The sequence below is a fragment of the Galleria mellonella genome, unplaced genomic scaffold (genome assembly GCF_026898425.1).
Source record: "Galleria mellonella isolate WM207_F2 unplaced genomic scaffold, CSIRO_AGI_GalMel_v1 utg905, whole genome shotgun sequence".
Classification (NCBI taxonomy): domain Eukaryota; kingdom Metazoa; phylum Arthropoda; class Insecta; order Lepidoptera; family Pyralidae; genus Galleria; species Galleria mellonella.
The window spans coordinates 1,718,828-1,741,208 of record NW_026442174.1 but is presented as its reverse complement, the minus strand read 5'-3'; the positions used below and the strand labels follow the sequence as shown (position 1 = coordinate 1,741,208).

Genomic DNA, 22,381 nt, shown 5'->3' with positions numbered 1-22,381 from the left:
CACCATTAGTAAATTACCAGAGGGAGACTTTGTACAAAAGTCGATTGCTTGGGTACCTCTGTCCCATTCGTGTTTCTACCGTATTAACCATGATAGTTTCCAGGGAGAATAGCGAGGAGGTCGACCTGGTTGGGTATATTGCTAGCAATTGGATTCTCAGTCTCCATTACTAACAATCCCTTTCCCCCCTCTGTATAAGGTTAGGACCTTTGTTACGCGAGTAACATATTTTAAAAAGTATAAAAACTCACAGCTTAAACGCCATTCCACATTGTTGAAAATAAAAATATAAAGAACGTACCTACATTAATAAAAATGGTAGTCATTGATCAATGATTCTGATCTGGTCGCATTGATCATGTTGCGGAACATAATCTCCATTATTTACATAAAGTCATTGCCACCAATGATCAGTATATGCATATCATCCTTGTTTATTAAATACGCATTAATACTATAAAACGTCTGTATGATATGTTTTTAGAAGTGGCCTGCCAATGATATTAGAAGCGGCTCTGACATATCTGAAGTTGGGTTAAATACTTTTATTATAATTTAATATGTTAGCACACTAGGTTTATAATCCAGAGGGAGACTTTGTACAAAAGTCGATTGCTTGGGTACCTCTGTCCCATTCGTGTTTCAACCGTGAAGCAGTTGTGTTTGCATGGCTTTGTTTCGGTTTGAAGGGTGGGATATGGAATGAATTTACTGGGTACAGAGGAATAACACCTGAGTCCTCTGGAATGGCAACGCATAGGGGATATCATGAGCGAAACAGTATATTCTGTTATGTCCATGGTACTGCTCATGTCTATAGGCGACGGTTACCACTTTCCATCAGGTGGGCCGTCAGCTTGTTTGTCATTCTAAGTCGTATAAAAAAAAGTTGTAATTATTTTTAATGTATAAATAAATAAATATTAAGTTTAAAACTGAAACCAGTGAACCAGATTTTTAAAGAATACATTTTTATATAACGATTTAATTAAAACGTCAGTAAGATCAAAACGCTCACGCCATAGCCGTAAACATCCCTTATGAATAAAGGCTCCTATTAAGCTCAAAAGCAGTCGAGCATCCCCAAATTTAGTACGTGAATAAAACCAATATAAATAATTACATGACCAAATAAGAAACGTGGTCAATTAATTTGGTGGTCAAATACTCTGGTGAGGGGAGGAAGGGATATACCCAACCAGGTCGACCTCCTCGCGGTTCCCCCTGGAAACTATCATGGTTAATTCCTGATGAATTCATCATGATGGGCTAACTGACCTGTTTTCATTCTCATCTATCACCCTTCACTGGTGCTCCGCCAGCGTATCCCGTTAGCGCAGGCGGTGTTACCATTCCATTTTCACCCATCAAAAAAAAAATACTTTGGTGATATACAATAAATTATTAAAATTTTTTATACAGAAAAAATTTTTTTGAAAATGGCGCGATAGGATGAATTGATACTTATGACAATTTTTTGTTACACAAATTGCCATTGCCAACAGTATTATATGCCCCTTTTGTATACCTTGTAATTGTTTGTTTAAATTGAAATCTCGATATAAAAAAACGACGTGTTGACTTATTGTTGAATAACTTGATTTGAACGTTTTCTCGTACTTCGTGCTCCATCTATATCTATTTTTATAGATATTTTAAATTTTTTTAAAGATATTTTGTTATAATACTTACGAGGAACTTTGGGTTTGCTTAAGCAGTGGTTGGTTACTTTTTTCCCCGACAGTACTAAACGGAACCAGTCAGTAGACATTCTCTCAATGTCATTCTCGTGACAAAAAGATACGTTCAAGTCTTCGAATGATAAAAAAGTGGAAGAGAAGTATTTGCGCCGACCTTAATTAGATGTGACATGTAAAAACCAAAAATAAACTTTTTAATTGCAACTTTTGTAATTTTTCCATAATATACCACTCTTAATAGGGTGATATCGAAAATGTTAGTTTAATCATACGGTAAACCATTTCGAACCTTCCATACAAACACGATGTATTCAACTCTTAAATTTCACTTAATTTACTTTCTTTTTCTTACTAATTTCTCAATTTCTAAGAAATACACAAAACAATATTCATATTAAAAAATCAAAAATGTTTAATTCGTTAGTATTTTTTTATAAGTATTTAAATGATTCTTTACGCGATCAATAATTAATGGTTATGAAATCATAGTATTATTTACTATACTTACTAAGTAGTGGTGACAAAATTTAACGTCATCATCCAATGATGATGATGATTAAACATATGAAGATTAACCATCTTGTGCCAGTGATGATGAAGTGACTTCAGTTATTTTTGTCAGCCATAAAGACAAAACTAAATTGAATGCTGTTTTTGCAATGTTCCTTAAAGAAACTCTATTTTAATTGAGTATTGAATTAAATATAGGTTAAAATTATAAAATAATTATAAGGCATTCACTATGTAAGATTAATTGTAAAATTTTATTATTCATCAATCATCAATCGTGATAAAAGTATTTAGGTTCTATTATATTTTTACGTTACATTTATCGTGTCATACAATAAATATACTTATACATAAAGGAGAATGGAAGTGAATGAACTCAAGGGTAAGGTCAATGTACTTATTTTAGTTTCCCTTCTATGTATTTATGAAACCCCACAATTACAGCTGAGCGAATTCCATTGTATATTCAGTGGTAATTTCGGGGAATGTTATAAAACCTTCTGAAAACTTTTGGTCATTTGTTAATATGTAAATCAGTCGGCACATAAATTTCTTCTATTATATACGATAATATATATATATATATATATATATATATATATATATATATATATATATGTATTCCCTCCGCTGCTGAACATAGAATACAGCTGAATATAAAATACATTCACATATAAGTCAATCTGATAGGGTGTATTGCTAGCAATGGGGCTGTTTAACCCCATTACTAGCAATCCCTTTTTCCCAGTATCTCAGGGTTGATAGATGAGTGTAAGGCTCCCTTACTGGTAGAAACCAGTTTATTTGCAAATTAACACTTTTCACAAATCTTATGAAAAGGAAAACAATGGCGGACGTATTAAATTCGCAATCTGGTGTTTATTTCTACTATAAATTTCTGTAGACGTAATATTAGCAAGCCTAATATTATGCGGAGCAAAAGAAAGTACAAATCAAAGAGCGAACTTTTTTAAATTATGCCCCGAAAGCTGATCCCGAACGTTTATAAATATTTAGCTCCGGGTTATTGAGTTACTTAGTACGGCTACGGTAACCTTGTTTGACATTCAAGACTGGTTTATTTTACTTTTATTTTTCTCACTTTGTATTGATGTATGTGTTAATGTAATGTGCATACTTCATCCATCATGAATTCATTATAGCATTAACAAAAAAACGTTGTCCTTTTTCTCGTTTCAATACAACAGCATCACGACTTGTCATCTTTATGCCTGACGAGAAGGGACGAATAAATATAAATTTGATACAGGTACTTTTTTAATTATACAATACTACCATACCCACTTGTACAACAATTAGTCCATTACCCTAAGGTTGTCTTGAAAAGATTGCTCTCAGCAATAAGACCGCCTTACTGTACTTATACAATTGTATCGTTGTGTTTGTAAATTGTCTTGCTTATTCTCTGTATTGTATAATGCAAATAAAGTATACTCATTCATTCATTCACAAATTTATTTATAATAGTATGTTTAATTCCTGTATCGCTCTGCTAAGTGGCACTGTAATTAATTTAAATAATTAAAAATAATTATCCAATTTTTATTTATCACAACTATTTGCTGTTATGAGGAATCATTCCTCGAGACCCTCTCGGAATAGGTAGAGAGTACATCTCAATCCTTACACACGTCTCTTTGTTCATAATTTTTTTTTATTTCGTAACATGCATACGTGTTAGTTCCAGAGACGTTTAAATCTATCCTCAAATTCCCTACTTGCTGTATCCAGAGACTTCACTCGCGTTTTTTTTTTTATACAACTTAGAATGGCAAACAAGCTGACGGCCCACCTGATGGAAAGTGGTAACCGTCGCCTATAGACATGAGCAGTGCCATGGACATAACAGAGTATACTGTTACGCCCATGATGTCTCCAATGCGTTGACATTCCTGAGGACTCAGGTGTTATTCCTCTATACCCAGTAAATTCACGTGTGAATCAGTCTATACAATTATCCAATGTTCTAAGTTAGTTAACATATCAATGTATCAGATTTCATTTAAACCTGCTCAGTGGTTATATAGAAACTTAACAAATATCCATCCATCCTCGCAAACATTTGCGTTTATAATAGTTTTTTTAATGGGTAAAAATGGAAATGTAACCCCGTTTATGCTATCGGTATACGCTGGCGGAGCACCAATGAGAAATAGCTGAAAATGATAGCATGGGGTCTACCATGAAATGAAATGTCAAATTTTCGGACTCAATTTCGTATTTTTGTACATACTAAAATCGACCCAATAATAAATCTTAACATTTTATTCTTCATAAATTCTACCATAAAAGACCAAAGGAACAATATTTTAACATTTTTAATATTTTTAAACAGAACGTATCATGTAATTTCAACATTATATTTGTATTTTCGTTCGGTACCGAAATTTCAGTAAAATGTTTCATGGTTGACCCTATAGTCTCTAATCTGTAGTAGACCCTTAGATCAGCTGGCCCATCGTGACAAATTTTAAAAGAAGTAATCACGATGGTTTCCAGGGGTATAGGATGCTATATAGTATAGGGACTAATAGGATACAAAGGTATAAGGGTAGCAATTGCTAGCAATTGGGTTATTACACACTATAACTAAACAATCCTTTGCACTTCCCCCCATTTATAATAATAGTTAGTATGATTTCTAGTAATAAATAAATAATAGATAAATACACTTTATTGTTTCCTCCATAAGGTTACAATAATAAACTTATTATAAATACAAACAATTAAAGAAAATATTACACTGAGAAAAAAATGGGCGGCCTTATCGCTAAGAGCGATCTCTTCCTAGCAACCTTTGGATGGAGAAGAGTAATTATAAACAGTGTGACTAGAGGCATGAAACTCTGTTCCTTCCTTTAAATACTATAAATATAGAGTTATATCTCTAAATATATAAATGTATATTTTATGTTATTGATACATACTTAAATAAATCCATGTATATACACATAAATATATAAATACACATACATATATGTATAGTTACAAAAATAAAAAATAAAATGAATGTTAGTATCAAATAGCTTTTTTATTTATACAACTTAGAATGGCAAACAAGCTGACGGCCCAACTGATGGAAAGTGGTAGCCGTTGCCTATAGACATGAGCAGTACCATGGACTTGCTCATATATACATGGACATGGTTTCGCTCAGATAGAAGTCCTTAAGTTTTGTTTTAAAGCTTGGTAGGTACTTTGATGGTACTAAATTGATAGACTATTTGTCATATAAGACTTTTGAAATGTACTGGTGCCTTTAGCTGGAGGCTCCCAGATGACCTCAGATTAAGAGAAAGAATCGTATGGAGGAAGTCAAACCTCTCCTAATATACAATTTCTGGTTAACTCGTAGCGATGCTCCTTGCGTGACTTCATTTTATTCTCACCTATTTTATCCTATATCTCATAGATAGGTACGAACTAGCGTAAACATATTACGACTTAGTATTCCATTTTCATCCATTAAAGAAACAAGTTGGAGGGAGGGAGACTTTGTACATAAGTCGGTTGCTTGGATACCTCTGTCCCATTTATGTTTCAACCGTGAAGCAATTGTGTTTGCATGGCTGTGTTTCGATTTAAGGGTGGGATATGGCGTGAATTTACGGGGTACAGAGGAAAAACACCAGAATCCTCAGGAATGGCAACGCATGGGGGTATCATGGGCTAAACAATATACCCTATTATGTCCATGGTACTGCTCATGTCTATAGACGACGATTACCACTTTCCATCAGATGGGCCGTCAGCTTGTTTCCCATTCTAAGTTGTATAAAAAAAAAGTTGTACCAAACATGACCAGACATAAATAAAACATAGGTACAAGTACGTTTTCCCTTCTTTCTTCACAACGCTCAGTTAATGTCAAAGGCTAACAGTAACTTATATTATATTACCCATAAACAGTTGTATACTAGATGAATACTAAAACGTAACCATCTCTTCATACCTGCGGTTTTTACTCAATGCCGTAACAAATAGCTAAATTGTTATTTTAACTGACGTCCTTGCATTAACGCCGCATTGTTATTTACATAAAATAGTTACAATTGTTCGATATAAAATTTATGGGGGCCATCATTTTGCTTTGACCACTAATTTTTCTTTTATCACTATCATATAAAATATTATACACCATCCAGTCCCAAACTAAATACAACATATACTATAGAAACTATCGTGATTAATTTATCGTTAATTTCATCACGATGGGCTAACTGATCTGCCTCTTCATCCTCACCTATCACCACTCACTGGTACCCCGCCAGAGTATACCGATAGCGCAGGCGGAGTTAACATGTCATTTTCACCAATAAAAAAAAACAGCTGATATAATCATGATGATAGTTCGAGTAGTTTTTCAGTTGTTTTTTCAATGTTTATCCATTACAAACAATCAAACATTCCTCTTTATAATCATATAATATTAGCATAGATTCCAAATACTATCGAAGCAATATACAAAGATCCCCATAATAAGAGGCGTGTTCATCCACAGTATTGTTACAGGTGTGCTGTCCCGGAGTGTGGTGATGATCCGTCATCTATCAACTTCACTATACCCCACGACACCGACGGGACTCCATACAAGTGCATTCGGTATGCGACATTCACCAACGCCAGTTACACGAACGACACTTGCTCACCGGAACACTTCGACTCGTCCAACGAGATCCTATGCGACTCGTATGTCTATTTCGAGGATCACTCTATTGTTAAAGAGGTAAGTGGTTTAATAAAAAAAACATTAAATTTACTAATTATATATACTAGCTTCTACAAGCAATTTCGTATACATGAATTTTCAAAATCCTTTTAATGACATAAGCAAATAAAATCCACATCAAATTTTAAGTTAGACCTTAAAAAATTCAACAGTCAAAATTCACATCCAATTTTGTGCAGTAGGTAGTTTTTGCGAAATGAAACAAATATACAAATTAATATAGATTTTCAAAATAATTATTATAATTAAAGATTATGTGCCTCAAAAAAAAACTGAGTTCAATTGTGACAAAACCAGTTATTTTGGTCTACAAATTAAACTACTGGGCCGAATTTGATAAAATTTCCATAGAACCAATCTGTAAGCATATCCTTTTAGGTAAAAAAGTAATTTTTATTATCCAAAAAGTTATATTTTAGAATTGACCGAGTTATGAGGTAACAAACATAAATAAATACAACTAAATTGAGATACAACCAAATTGAATTCTTTTTGACGTCGGCTAAAAATTGGTTTACATTTAGCGAAGTTCGAATAAAATATCAATAAAATAGACTAACTGTGCACCTTTTACTAATTCGGTCTAACGTAGTGAACTCTACATTTAATATGTACATACCTAAATAAATATATCAAGACATAATATAACATACCAGAGGGAGACTTTGTACAAAAGTCGATTGCTTGGGTACCTCTGTCCCATTCGTGTTTCTACCGTAATGCAATTGTGTTCGCATGGCTGTGTTTCGGTTTGAAGGGTGGGATATGACGTGAATTTACTGGGTACAGAGGTATAACACCTGAGTTCTCAGGAATGGCAACGCATGGGGGGTATCATGGGCGAAACAGTATACACTGTTATGTCCATGGTACTGATCATGTCTATAGGCAACGGTTACCACTTTCCATCAGGTGGGCCGTCAGCTTGTTTGCCATTCTAAGTTGCATAAAAAAAAACATAAAGGTAGTAAACATTTAATAAATCAAGTTGTGTACCATTCCAGGTAGGTACACGTAGAATTTTATATAAAGACTTGACATGAAGGGGGAAGTAGGAACTTGTATTTGCAATGTAGAAATTTTATTGCACAAACATCTGCTGATTCAAATGGTTATGGACAGTTCGTTGTGGAACTTTCTACATGTTTACTATAATATTATATATTTATAGATAGATAGATAGATACTCTTTATTGTTTCCTCCAAAAGATTACAATAGTAAACTTATTATAAATATAAATAATTATAAAAATAATCACAATGAGAAAACAATAGGCGACCTTATCGCTAAGAACGATCTCTTCCAGGCAACCTTTGGATGGAGAGGATTTATATTAACTACAACTCAATTAAACCATCTGTTACTACCAATATCGTTAATAATTTTAACTAAACAATGTCAGATTATTAAAGTAAATAATTAACATTAGAAATAGAAAATTAGATCAGAGTATAAAGTAAAATAAGTCGTGTGGTCCCGATATAAAAATAGGACATCCCTTCCTTTACCGTGGATGTCGTAGGAGGCGATTAAAACAAAACTCCCCTTTGGGGAGGCCTATATTCAACAGTGGCCAATTCACAGCTGATATAATGTAGTAAATATTTATATTAGTCTATTTACTTAGTATGTGTACTAAAATTAAGAAATTTATTAGTTTAAATAAACAAATATGTACTCCCAATTGACACGGAACTGAATTTAATATTATTTCTGTTATTTATTCACAATATTAATAGGATTCTGTCAGTATTAAGATATACTATCTGAAACGTAAATTTTAGATCATATCTAAACTTTTTAAAATGTTTTACTCATATCTTGTCCGACTTACAAAGGAAACACAGAAGGACTATTTGTCCGCGGACTAAACGTCCGTCCCATCTGTGCAAACCATTATCCTTTATTCTTTCATTGTATTCAGATCTAAATATCGAGCCGCGCTCATGAGCACTCTAATAACTGAAATTACAACTCCTTTTATGTACTACGGAAATTATTATTACAATAATCAACAATACTTAATTCGACACGTTGGTTTCTGACAAAATGCACCGTAAATATATGGACGTAAAATTAATTTTACTATGACACTCGTCGGTCATCAAAATTCTAAATCCAGCAAAAAAGTGCCAAGGTATTTATATTTTTATAAATACCTACATAATTTACATATAATGTAGATAAATACATCGGTGAGAATGACTGAGTAAAGTGCCGCATACAATGGTTTCAATCCTTACTAATTTCACAGTACAAGTTATAGTACTAAAGTACTACCAGAGGGAGACTTTTTCTTTTAATGGATGATAATGGAATGGTAACCCCACCCGCGCTATCTGTATACACCGGCGGGGCACCAGTGAAGGTCAGTTAGCCCATCGTGACGAATTCAACAAGAATTGTTCACGATGGTTTCCAGGGGGAACCACGTGGAGGTCGACTTAATAAGGCATATTGCTAGCAATAGGGCTGTCAAACTCCATTGCTAACAATCCCTTTCCAGGGGGGAAAGGGATTGTTAGCAATGGACCAGAGGGAGACTGTACATAAGTCGTTTGCTTGGGTACCTTTGTCCCATTCGTGTTTTTACCGTGAAGCAGTTGTTTGCATGGCTGTATTTTAGTTTGAAGGGTGGGATATGCCAGTGAATTTACAGGATACAAAGAAATAACACCTGAGTTCTCAGGAATGGCAACGCATGGGGGGGTATCATGGGCGAAACAGTATACTCTGTTATGTTTATGATACTGCTCATGTCTATAGGCGACGGTTACGACTTTCCATCAGGTGGGCCGTCAGCTTGTTTGCCATTCTAAGTTACATAAAAAAAAACATATTAAAATGTAAGGTAGAAATACAATAGGCATCAAATTTTGTCAATAATAATGGAATATCGATTTAATAAAATCTCTAGTACTCTCATTTTAATACACTATATTAATATGGCTCTAAGTATATTAGGCTGCATACTTACGATACCTATCAGGAGAATGGATTGGAAAAATCCAAGTCCACTAACCTGACGGTAATTTCTATCATCAAGGCTTTACTCACATTTATCGGAAATAAAAAAAAGCTAATCAAAATACATCAAAATTTTTTTTTGCATATTTCAGTCTGAAAAGTATTTTTAACCGACTACAAAAAGAGAGGTTCTCAATTTAGTTATATTTTTTTATGATCGTTACTTCATAACTCCGTCAGTTGTAAACCAACTTAAAAATACATTTGTTATCTGAAAGGATATATATATATATATATATATATATATATATATATATATATATATATATATATATATATATATATATATAGAATAATATCAAAATCGATTTAGTAGTTTAGTTTTTAAATGAAAATAACTGGTTACTGCAACAACTGAAATAGGTTTTTTTTTTTTCTGAAACACAATCTTAATTAATCTTATTCTAGAATAAAATCGTAAGTTATATATGAATTTATATTTATATTTAAATTTGTATAACAATGGCAACGCACAGGGTCCACAGTATCCCCACGTGTTTCCTGACAGCCGTGTCGCTTCGGTTACAGTTCGCGGTTTAATGTACAGATCATGGGGTCCAGTGGTGGCGTTAGGGATATTTTTATTGGACACTGCAATAGCTTTAAATAAATATTTAATATTTTTTATTTCTTAAAAAAATAAGTAACCACATAAATAAAATTATAAAATTAATTAAAGAGAAGTTAATTAAATTACAATTTAATTAACTTCTCTTTCTATTGAACTGTATACTACTACTCATATTATATTATTACTATTATATATTTATACATATTCTTTTATATTACATACATTATACATGTTAATATATAAATAAATTACTTCTGAACTTTAACCTTCAAACACTTGCACTGAGGAGAGTTTGAACTGCAACCACGATTCATTGCAATCGTATAACTTAAGCGCATTACAGCGCATTGATTCAGTATTGAGACCGTATTCACACCACAACTAACGAGACTAGTGCACCACAAAAGCGAAGATTGAGCTGTAGAGATACCCACCTTTATACCTTATACCTTTCCCAAAGTAGGCGATAACGCCCCCTTGTGGATGCTGCAGGCCTAAAGGGGGTAAGAGACATAAAAAAAATCGGGGCGTTGTGTAGAGGCTTGGGGAGGTGATTTGTTGATCTTGAAGTAATAGTAGTTTTTAAGCAGATGAAAAAAATGGGGGCGCTAAAAATTATTTATTCTCAAAGTGGGCAATAGACAAAATAAGTTCGGGAACCCCTGCCTTATGCAGTCTACTTACTTCCATGTTTACCTACTATCTGTATCATGTAACTTCACACACATGAATTAGTATATAAAATATGTGCTAAGCTAGGATATAACCTAGCCTTGTACAAAATTTTATTGAAATCTATTCAGCAACCTATTAACTATTTTGATTGGCGACGGAGTTTACATTACTTTATGTAGATGCTTTAAATTACAAATCTCTTTGACTGGAGGGAGAAGGGATTGTTAGTAATGGGGATTAGCATCCCCATTGCTAACAATATACCCTACCAGGTCGACCTCCTCGTGGTTCCCCCTGGAAACCACCGTGATTAATTTATTGTTAGATTCGTCACAGTGAGCTAACTGACCTATCCTTTTATCCTCACCTATCATCTATCACTGGTGCCCTGGTATATACCGATAGCGTAGGTGGGGTTATCATTTCATTATCATCCATTAGAAAAAAAAACTCTTTTACTAATGATTGATTTAAACCCCCAAACAAACACTCAAATGAACCATTGGTATCTTGATTAACCATTAACACAGGATATTTTCATCTCAATTCAAGTCGATAAAACCGCAAGTTAATTAATTAAATTATTCATTAAATTGTTACAAACAGGACAAACTCAAGCCGGCCCTGTGACGGCCATCTATCACAAAATCCCGCAGTAATTGCGATTTCACACTGCCACCATCTGAACCATTAATGAATGAGTCACGCGAATATTCATTCGTGACCGAGCGTGCATGTTTTAATTCTGTTTTCTCACTTGAATCGACATATGAAAACTTCGAATTTCAAATGACTAAATTACAATAGAGTGAAAATTTCTAACACTTTAAAATTATAATATAAAATCACAAAATCTAGCCATTTCCAAAGCCGTGACAACATGTTCTTGTGCTCTTCGCGGTTCCCATTGGAAACCGTCGTGCTCAGTTTCAAGTGAATTCAATACGATAAGCGAACTTATCTGCCTTTTCATCCACATTTATCATCACTCACTGGTGCGTTTCTTGTGAAGTATTTAGTCGACATACGTCCGTCTAAGGCGGCCCTTATCAACATCTCCATTCATTCGTGTTCGATAAATCTCTTTCGCAATTCTTCTTCCATTCATCCTCTTCAAATGGGCAAACAAACAACGAATACCATTAAAGCAAAAATAGAAAAATAAAAATAATTATAGTGGATAACGTTCATTTAATTACTTATTATTTAATTATATTTTTTTTTACAAATTATATAAAATCGGGGGGAAAGGGATTGTTAGCAATGGAGTTTAACAGCCCTATTGCTAGCAATATGCCTTATTAAGTCGACCTCCACGTGGTTCCCCCTGGAAACCATCGTGAACAATTCTTGTTGAATTCGTCACGATGGGCTAACTGACCTGCTTCATATTCACCTATCATCCTTCATTGGTGCCCCACCGGTGTATACCGATAACGCGGGTGGGGTTACCATTCAATTATCATCCATTAAAAAAAAACAACCTATTCATCCATACATATCGCACATTCATACAAAAACATACAGTCATTTCTGTAAGATAAAGAAGACAATATTCTATTAAAGTATATATCATTTCTACAAGTAATTACTGTAATTGGTGTACAGTTTTTTACAATCATCATCAACATATCAGCCGATAAGTGATGAAAAAAGACTTCATCATAAGGGGGGTTTTGTGAGGCTTGTCAAGCGGGTTGACAACTGCAGTTAGGCTGAGATTTTCCAAGCGACACCTGTGACCCGTCCCTCGACTATTAAGTTATTTTACAATGAATCGTCATTCAAGAAATCATAAACAATTCGTTGTAAATAATATACCTATGTTACATAACGACTTCATATAATCTTCAACACAATGCAATTTCCGATTTAGCATTATAACTCTAATTTATAAATAAATATACCTTCATCTGTTCGTAACATAAATATTGTCATTGTGCATCATTATTATTATATTAGGTTATTTTTTTTTATGCAACTTAGAATGGCAATCAAGCTGACGGCCCACCTGATGGAAAGTGGTAACCGTCGCCTATAGACATGAGCAGTACCATGGACATAACAGAGTATACAGTATAAGGTTCCGTGTTCATCCATACCTACTACATGTAATATCATTATTGTTCAAAACTTTTTTAATATGAACATAGATCTCTACTTAACATAATTTATATGAAGTAACTTGCCTCATAAGGGGGGAAAAGGGATTGTTAGTAATGGAGACTGAGAATCCCATTGCTAGCAAAATACCCAACCAGGTCGACCTCCTCGCGGTTCCCCCTGGAAACTATCATGGTTAATTCCTGATGAATTCATCATGATGGGCTAACTGGCCTGTTTTCATTCTCATCTATCACCCTTCACTGGTGCTCCGCCAGCGTATCCCGTTAGCGCAGGCGGGGTTACCATACCATTTTCACAAATCAAAAAAAAAAAAACTTACCTCATAAAGATTACCTCATTTATACCGATTTATTGCCCAATTTCAGATCAAACCGATAATAATTTTGGTATAAAAAATGCGATTAGGTAAATATATATACGGCTGTCACAAAAAATCATTAAGGTCGAATTAGTTTGCCAGAGTTTTTGTCAGTTGTCCGCCATCTTTATTTTAAATGGTTAGCATGCTTATATTTATCATAAAATAAAAAAAAAAATCTTACATACGCTTACACTGTTTATTAAAATCTATCCAATTATTCATTATTTAATTTATATATTTTGTATTGTATTGTAAAATCTTTATTGTGGCAAAAAATTCAAAATTATAAATGTAAACTCGAAAATACTTTTTTTCTAATCAATAGTCGAAAAGAAGATCTAGTAACTACTAACGAATGTTGTTACTAATAGAACTAGTTACTAAAATAACTTGTTATTACCAGAATTAAAAGTTACCAGTTACTAAAAGAGCTATCCCTTTTTCCAGTTCAACCTCGCCTGTCAAGACTGGAAGCGTTCTTTGGTAGGCACCGTTCACAATGCAGGCTTCTTTGTGGCAATCCCATTGGCTGGATTGCTATCGGACAAATATGGCCGACGACTCGCCATAGTATTCGCTGCTGTTACATCTGGAATCTTCGGTGTGATTAGAGCGCTCGCAGTTAATTATGAGATGTTCGTTGTATTTGAATTCTTGGAGCCGGCTTTTGGTGGTGGAGTGTATACTGCTAGTTTTGTTCTAGGTAAGTTTTTGAATACATTATTATTATTTCAACCGGTAACTGTCCACTGCTGGACATAAGCCTTTCCCATAAGGGGAGTTTTGCCAGTAGTTGCCACGCCTAGGAAGCGAGTTGGCAACCGCAGTTAGGTTTTTAGAGATGTTTTAAGATGGGCGCTGCTGCCCATCCCTCGCCCTCCCTTAGTCGCCTCTTACGAAACCCACGAGAAAGGAAGCTGTAGCCCATTCTATGCCGGGACACACACGGCGATTATATATTATACACCGTATGACGTATATTATCTTGAATATGACATATCTGTGTACCAAATTTGATCCAAATTCGTTAAGCCATTAGTGGAATTTAGTAACAAATATCTTTAAATTTTTTTTACATACTTTAATTATGTAAATCTCATAAGGACTACAATGTCCGCTTACCATTACCATCTCACAAGCTATATGTTTGATTAATACTAAATAATTAATTTATTTATTTTTATTAATTAGATTAATCTTGTATATAAAAAGACAAGAAATAAATTAAAAAATCCCATGGAGACTGATCTAACGTATTTGCGTAAGGAATAGCTAGATTTATATAAAAGTTAACTACCAGCCAAAGCGCTTACAGCCTAATCATGAAATCTCTGGAACTATAAAGCCAAGAAACTTGGAAAATACACAGAAATTCTTCATATAATTATATTACGAAAGGGTTTTTGGGAATACCTAAGGGAGATAGAGTAAACGTATCCCGTATAGGCATAAAGCCACGAGGTTTTATTCTAATCTAGTTTTGGGTAAGTACTAGAGATGGACAAAAATTAATGTTAGAATCGTGAACGATACATAAATATTAATATTTCAATTATTCGATTCTCAGAACTAAATTATTTATGCTTTTAAACACCGTTCATTTCAAATTACATTCATATCACAAAATAAATATTATTTTCATACTATAGTATTCTTTCTACGAATTATTTCCATTTGATAGTTGTATTTCTTCGAAGTTTGTATCCTTATTGTTGACTTCCTGTATCGTGAACAAGACATTCGACAGTTTATTCAATTAATTTATTATTAGTTGTCGTGGCTTTATAAATAGAAATGTCGAAAATTCAGATTAATGGTTGTCAGTAAATCATTCAAAAGGGGTTCTTCAAAAGGGGGTAAAGAGGCTTCTTCAGGGTCGGCAACGCGCGCGTAATTCCCCTGGTATTGCAGGCGTTCATAGGCTATGGTAATCACTTACCATCAGGTGGGCCGTATGCTTGATTGACACCTCAGTGATATTTAAAAAAAAACAATAATAGTTTCATTACATTTTCTTCAAATTATCTCTCTATACTAGATGCCTACTTTACAATAAGAATATTATATCTATAATTATGTCATTGCTGTGTGGTCCCAGCGTAGAATGGGCCACCCCTTCCTTTCCCGTGAGTATCTTAAGAGGCGACTAAAGAACCTAAATGGTTGTGGAATGGACAGTAGCATCTCTTTTAAAACATGTGAGTTTCGGTTTGAAGGGTGGGATATGGTGTGAATTTATTTGGTACAGAGGAATAATACCTGAGTCCTCAGGAATGGCAACGCATGGGGGGTATCATGGGCGAAACAGTATACTCTGTTATGTCCATGGTACTACTCATGTCTATAGGCGACGGTTACCGCTTTCCATCAGGTGGGCCGTCAGCTTGTTTGCCTTTCTAAGTTGTATAAAAAAAAATCACCAAAGCCTACCTGCGGTTGTCAATCCGCCTGTCAATCGTAGCAATTACTGACAAAACTCCCCTTATGGTGAAGGCCTTTGTTCAGCAGTGGACAGTTAACGAATGATTTGTATGATCAATAATAATAAATAATGTCACATAAAGATCTATATAATATTAATATCAAGCTTTAAACACGTAAATATACATATATAAGAACCACAAACATCTATCTATCTATCCTATTTAAGAGCTGCGCTCTTGTCGGTGGTGGTGGTGGTCCACTCACTACGATTTTCAGCGAGTCTCTTCACCTCTTGATACGACACGACACCAACTCTTTCCTTGATCTGCCCAATGTAACTATGTCTCGGTCTCCCTCTTCCCCTCCTTCCTTCTATCTTACCTTCTATTCTTATATATTCTTTATTGCACAAAAACATACAGTAACAACAATAAGTTAATAACAATGTTAGCAAAGGCGAACTTATCTCTAAAAGAGATTTCTTCCAGTCAACCTAACGCAGTGGCATAGGAAGTAGTGAGTGGGCAGTAGTAGTGCAAGACAGAAATTTAAATAAATATTTACATAAATTATAAATAATTATATATATACACACATGCATTCACATATATACATACATACACATACACATATATATACATATACACATACACATACATATACACACATACATACACACGTTAAATACAACATATAAATATCAAATACAAGAGAACACAATGATGACAGTCTTCTAATCATTTTTATATTTAAATTAAATTGGAAAGATAAAATGATTTTAATCTTTTTTTTGAAGGAACTGCTAGACGGGCTATTCTGAATATTCACGGGAAGTTTATTCCACAGCTGTACAGCACGATATGCAAATGAGTTACCCATAAAATGGGTTTTACAGCAGGGAAGCTTCAGTACCCTGGACTGGTTCAGACAAAGACGTCTAGGTCTGGAAGGAGGAGGTAATAATTGGAACCGGGAACGAAGGTAGGAAGGAGAATTGGGATTATTAAGGATATTATATAGGACCGCTAGGACATGTGTCTCATGACGATGTCTAATTGGGAGCCACTTTAAACGAGTGCGGTATTCCGAGACATGATCATATTTTCGTAAGCTGAAAATAAACCTTATCGCTAAATTTTGCAACCGCTCAAGCTTATTTAGCAGCTCCTCGGTCACATCTAAGAAACAGACATCGGCATAATCCAGAATGGGAAGAAGAATAGATTGTGCAAGCATAATTTTGGTATTGAAAGGGAGAAAGTATTGGAGACGTTTGAGAGAGTGATATGAAAAGTACATCCGTCTACTAATGTCATTAATATGAGAGGTCCACGACAATGTACTATCCATAATAAGTCCTAAGTTTTTCACTTTATCAGTATAAGATATCTTAGTACCCTCGTATACCAATGGAGGAATCTGAGACCATTCCAACTTACACCTCAGCCTGCCACTACCGACAATCATAGCTTGAGATTTGGCTGGATTAACAATAAGACCAAATGATTTAGCCCAGGAGTGAATAGCCAGTAGATCATCGTTTAGAGCTGAAGTTGCCTGTGTAACCTCAGACAGCATAAAGTGACGATACAACTGCAGATCATCCGCATACAGATGGAAGGGAGAAGTAATGAAGAAATATTATTAATAAAGATAGAAAATAATAAAGGGGAAAGTACACCGCCTTGAGGCACGCCAGCAGTTAATGAAGCCCAGTTCGATAAACCATCATTGGTTCTAACACACTGCTGGCGGCCGAAAAGAAAAGAAGAGAACCATTCGATAACTGGAGTGGAAACGTTGACTGCACGAAGGGTTAATAGAACATCAAAATCAACCGAATTGAAAGCATTACTGAAATCCAACAAAACAATTGCAGTCAATTTTGTGCTATCCATAGCCCGACGTATGTCCTCTGTAATATTAAGAAGCGCTCCAGTAGTGCTATGAGAGGGTCGGAAGCCCGATTGAAAGGGGCATAAAAGGTAGTTGGTGGAAAGAAATTTAAATAATTGGCTGTGAACTATAGATTCTAAAACTTTTGAAAGAATGGGAAGAATAGATATGGGACGGTACTGGGAAAAGCTAGTCGGATTAGTAGATTTAGGAAGTGGTATGACGTAAGCCTTTTTCCATTGTGATGGGAAGACATTATGCATGAGAGAAAAGTTAATTATGTGAGTGAGCACAGGCAAAATAACATCCAACACGGGAAGGATCATATCAAGGCTCACATTATCGCTACCGATAGCTTTAGTAGATAATGAACGAATGGTTCTCTTGACAACATCTACAGTCACCAAGCTAAAAGTGAATGGAGGACAATCGGGTGGGACAACATTCTTCTTCGTATTAAGTGTTCCAACATTTTTCCCCTTCTGTCCTCAATAGTTCTAATAATTTGTCTTTTTTCCTTAACCCTAAACAGGACCTCCTCATTGCTAATTCGATCCCTCTAGCTAATTTTCTCCATCCTTCTCCAGCACCACATTTCAAAGGCTCTAAGTTTATCCATTTCCTTCCTTTTCTGAGTTAATGTCCACGTCTCACATCCAACAAAGAACAGATATAGGTTTTGATAAGCCGCAATATCTTTTGTTAAAAGGATTGTTAGCAATGGAGTTCTGTTGATGTTGAATTGAAGACACTATGTACACAGGGGGAAACTAAAAGATTTAACAGCCTCATTGCTATATACCTATTAAGTCGAAATATCGTGAATAATTCTTGTTGAATTCGTCACGATGGGCTAACTGACCTACTTCATCCTCATATCATTTTCACATGTATAGATAACGCGGGTGGGGTTACACATTATCATCCATTTAAAAAATATCTTTTGTTATCTTACCACAAACATAGACGGTACAATTATTTAAGTACGTGACTACAACAAGTTGATTAAGCTGCTAACTTGATCTATTCGAAAACTAAACAAATTAATAATACACTGTTTGCTTTAATATTACATACAGTTATCTTTTAAAGGTAAACACCTTCCCGCATTACACCCTTTCGAAAATACTCTTCGAAAATTTTTTCGACATACATTTGAGGTAGGGACTCAATAACAAAATTTTGCTATAGTAAATTAGACTCTAATTTAGTTAATTTAAAGCAAAAAATTACATGCAATTGCGGGATGTATTTGAATACATATATGTAGTAATAAGGTTTTTAAAAATAATCTTTAGTTTTTAAATCGATACCTATTCAATAATACTGATATTATTGCATTTAGTTCTCTTAGTTCTTACTGTAGTAAGAACATTGTGAAAGGCATAGATAAAGGTCGCTGTTGATGTAATGAACACGGAAACTAAAACATGTATATAGTATGTAAATATTGTAATGTTATCGGCACGTTTCCTGATAATTGACATTAAGAGATACACACTACACATAGTTCAAAATACATTATATTCTGTGTACATACTGAAACTGAGCAGAGATGTTGCATCTCTGTGCATCTTCTAACGAATTTATCATTGGGTGTGCTCTAAGAAATTGTTCGAATTGATACCTGCTGCTGATTTTCACCACCGTACAACCTGCCACAAACTAAAGTTTCATCCCAATCATCTGATCAACCTTCAAGAAAAGAGCATATTCCTTTTTAAAAGGCAAGCAGCACACCTGCAATGCCGTTGATGTTGTTCGTGCCTGTCGTTGGTCACTTATCATCACAAGTAAGCCGCATGCTCGTTAACCCCCTGTGTTGTAAAAAAAACATAATTTCTTTTTTTTTAATGAATGAAGATGCAATGGTAACCTCGCCTGTGCTACCGGTATACACTGGCGGGGTACTAGTGGAGGGTGACATATGAGGATGATGACAGGTCAGTTGGCCTATAGTGACCAATTGAATAAGAGTTAATCACTGTGGTTTCCAGGGGGAACCACGTGGAGGTCGACCTGATAGGGTATATTGCTAGCAATGAGGCTGTTAAATCTCATTACTGACAATCCCTTTCCCCCCTGTGTACATAGTGTCTTCAATCATCAACATCTAAATAGACTACCTCCCTGAGAATAGAGCGACATTTCAAAGCTATAGAAATCTTATAATTGTTGACTTTTATGACAAACATCGAAGGGAACAAACGATACATACAAGAAAGAAAGGTTCTCGAGTGGCGATCCCATACGGACAAACTCAGTGTAAGACAACCTCCCACTAGATGAAGTGACAAACTCGAATGCATTTTTTTAATGAATGATATAATGGCAACCCCGCCCTCACTAACAGTATACACTGGTAGTGCACCAGTGAGGGATGATAGATAAGAATGGAAAGGCAGATCAGTAAGTTCATCGTGATGAATACACCTGGGTTTCAACACGAAGGTTTCCAGTGGGGACCACGTGGAGGCCTATATTGGAGGTGGAGATAGTACATTGTGTATTATATATAATATATATCTATCTATTTATATGTATTTACTTATATATATTTTTATTTAATTATTTATTTATACCTATTGGTCTTTTCAATTGTAAAGACATTTTATTTATTTATTTTTACTATAACATTTAAGTCGATTGGTACACATGTATGACTGTAACTACTAATGAACTGTCAGTTTTCTCATATTGGGTTTGCTGGAAGAAATCTCTATTGGAGATAAGCTCGCCTTTGTGCACTATTATGTTTGTTTTTACATTTTAATAACCTTTTGTGTACAATAAAGAATAAAAGAATAAAGAATATATATTGTTATAGGCGTTAATGGATGCAGGTAGCTCAGGACTGTTCTTTATGGCTGCCTATGAGAGAGGTATACGTTCAGCAGTGAACGGATAATGGCTGAGATGATGATGATGATGATTACACACAGCCATTTTTTTAAGCTTTTATTCAAGGCTTAAGTCGTGTGACCGAGATTTTTTTTATACAAATTAGAATGGCAAACAAGCTGACGGCCCACCTGATGGAAAGTGGTAACCGTCGCCTATAGACATGAGCAGTACCGTGGACACAACAGAGTATACTGTTTCGCCCATGATACCCCCCATGTGTTGCCATTCTTGAGGACTCACGTGTTATTCCTCTGTACCCTGTAAATTCACGCCATATCCCACCCTTCAAACCGAAACACAGCCATGCAAACACAACTGTTTTACGGTTGAAACACGAATGAGACAGAGGTGCCCAAGCAAACGACTTTTGTACCAAGTCTTCCTCTGGTGTTCGCTAACTGAGATGAAAAATAACTTGTGTGTCCTAATGTTTAAAAATAAGATTAGATGATATTGAATATATAATAATGTCTTTTCAAAGTTGACTGTAAGAAATTCCTTTGAAAGATATACAGGGCGACTTGCCCTGTATACATTTTTGTTATAACCTAATATCTATACTATATGTCAATGTACAAAAGCATATAAATAAAGTAAATAAATTCTTCGCTAATTCTGAATTAATTTCGATATTTTTTTCGAATTTAGTCAAATTTCGTCATATTAATTCGTTCAGTATTGAAATACATTATTGTAGCACAAACTCTCAAATCATTTATAGGATTTTATTTTTTGACGAACAAAGAAAATCAGATAGTTCCGCTAAACCTCCATGCGGGGAACGTTCAAATATGGAACACGGGAAAAAATACACTTATAACCGATTTGAGCGCCCCAAAAAATAGTTTACACTCAATATTCCGTGAAATTCGTATCATTCAATGTATTGAACGAAATTTCTTTTAGGAGGAAAATAAAAATCGCGACCTCAATGTGCAGAAATAAATCGTTGATTTGTCGAATGAAATACTAATACGAGTGCGTTCGCTTTCGAAACTGTTACCTCTTTTGCCGCAATACTATTCTTATCATCCGTGTTGCCGTGACAAAATGACGGCCAATACTTGGTGATAACACATTATACTATTATGAAAACATAGGCAACGTTTATTGTATCTATGTATTAAATGTGTACATAGATATCAAATAATTGCCTCACTAGTAATTATCGTATCAATATGCTATGGAAAGAAGAGACTTTGTACAAAAATCGTTTACTTGGACACCTCTGTCCTATTCGTGTTTCTACCGTGAAGCAGTTGTGTTTGCATGGTTTTGTTTCGGTTTGAAGGGTGGGATATGGCAGTGAATTTATAGGGTACAAAGGAATAACACCTTAGTCCTCAGAAATGAAAACGCAAGGAGTATCATGGGGCGAAACAGTATACTCTGTTACGCCCATGGCACTGCTCATGTCTATAGGCGACGCCGCAAC

General features: G+C 34.8%; 2 protein-coding genes across 2 annotated transcripts in view; both read left to right on the top strand.

Annotated features, from left to right (window-relative positions):
* LOC113513327 (60S ribosomal protein L36) overlaps positions 1-22,381 on the top strand; it is a 171,770-nt gene that overhangs the window by 113,179 nt on the left and 36,210 nt on the right. The gene's annotated exons all lie outside the window — the stretch shown is intronic.
* The window catches only part of LOC113509302 (organic cation transporter protein-like), a 41,048-nt gene that overhangs the window by 2,674 nt on the left and 15,993 nt on the right, over positions 1-22,381 (top strand). The window contains exons 2-3 of the mRNA XM_031907211.2: positions 6,744-6,957; positions 14,170-14,425. Of these exons, the coding sequence (XP_031763071.1) occupies positions 6,744-6,957; positions 14,170-14,425 (470 nt within the window). The remainder of the gene's footprint in view (positions 1-6,743; positions 6,958-14,169; positions 14,426-22,381) is intronic.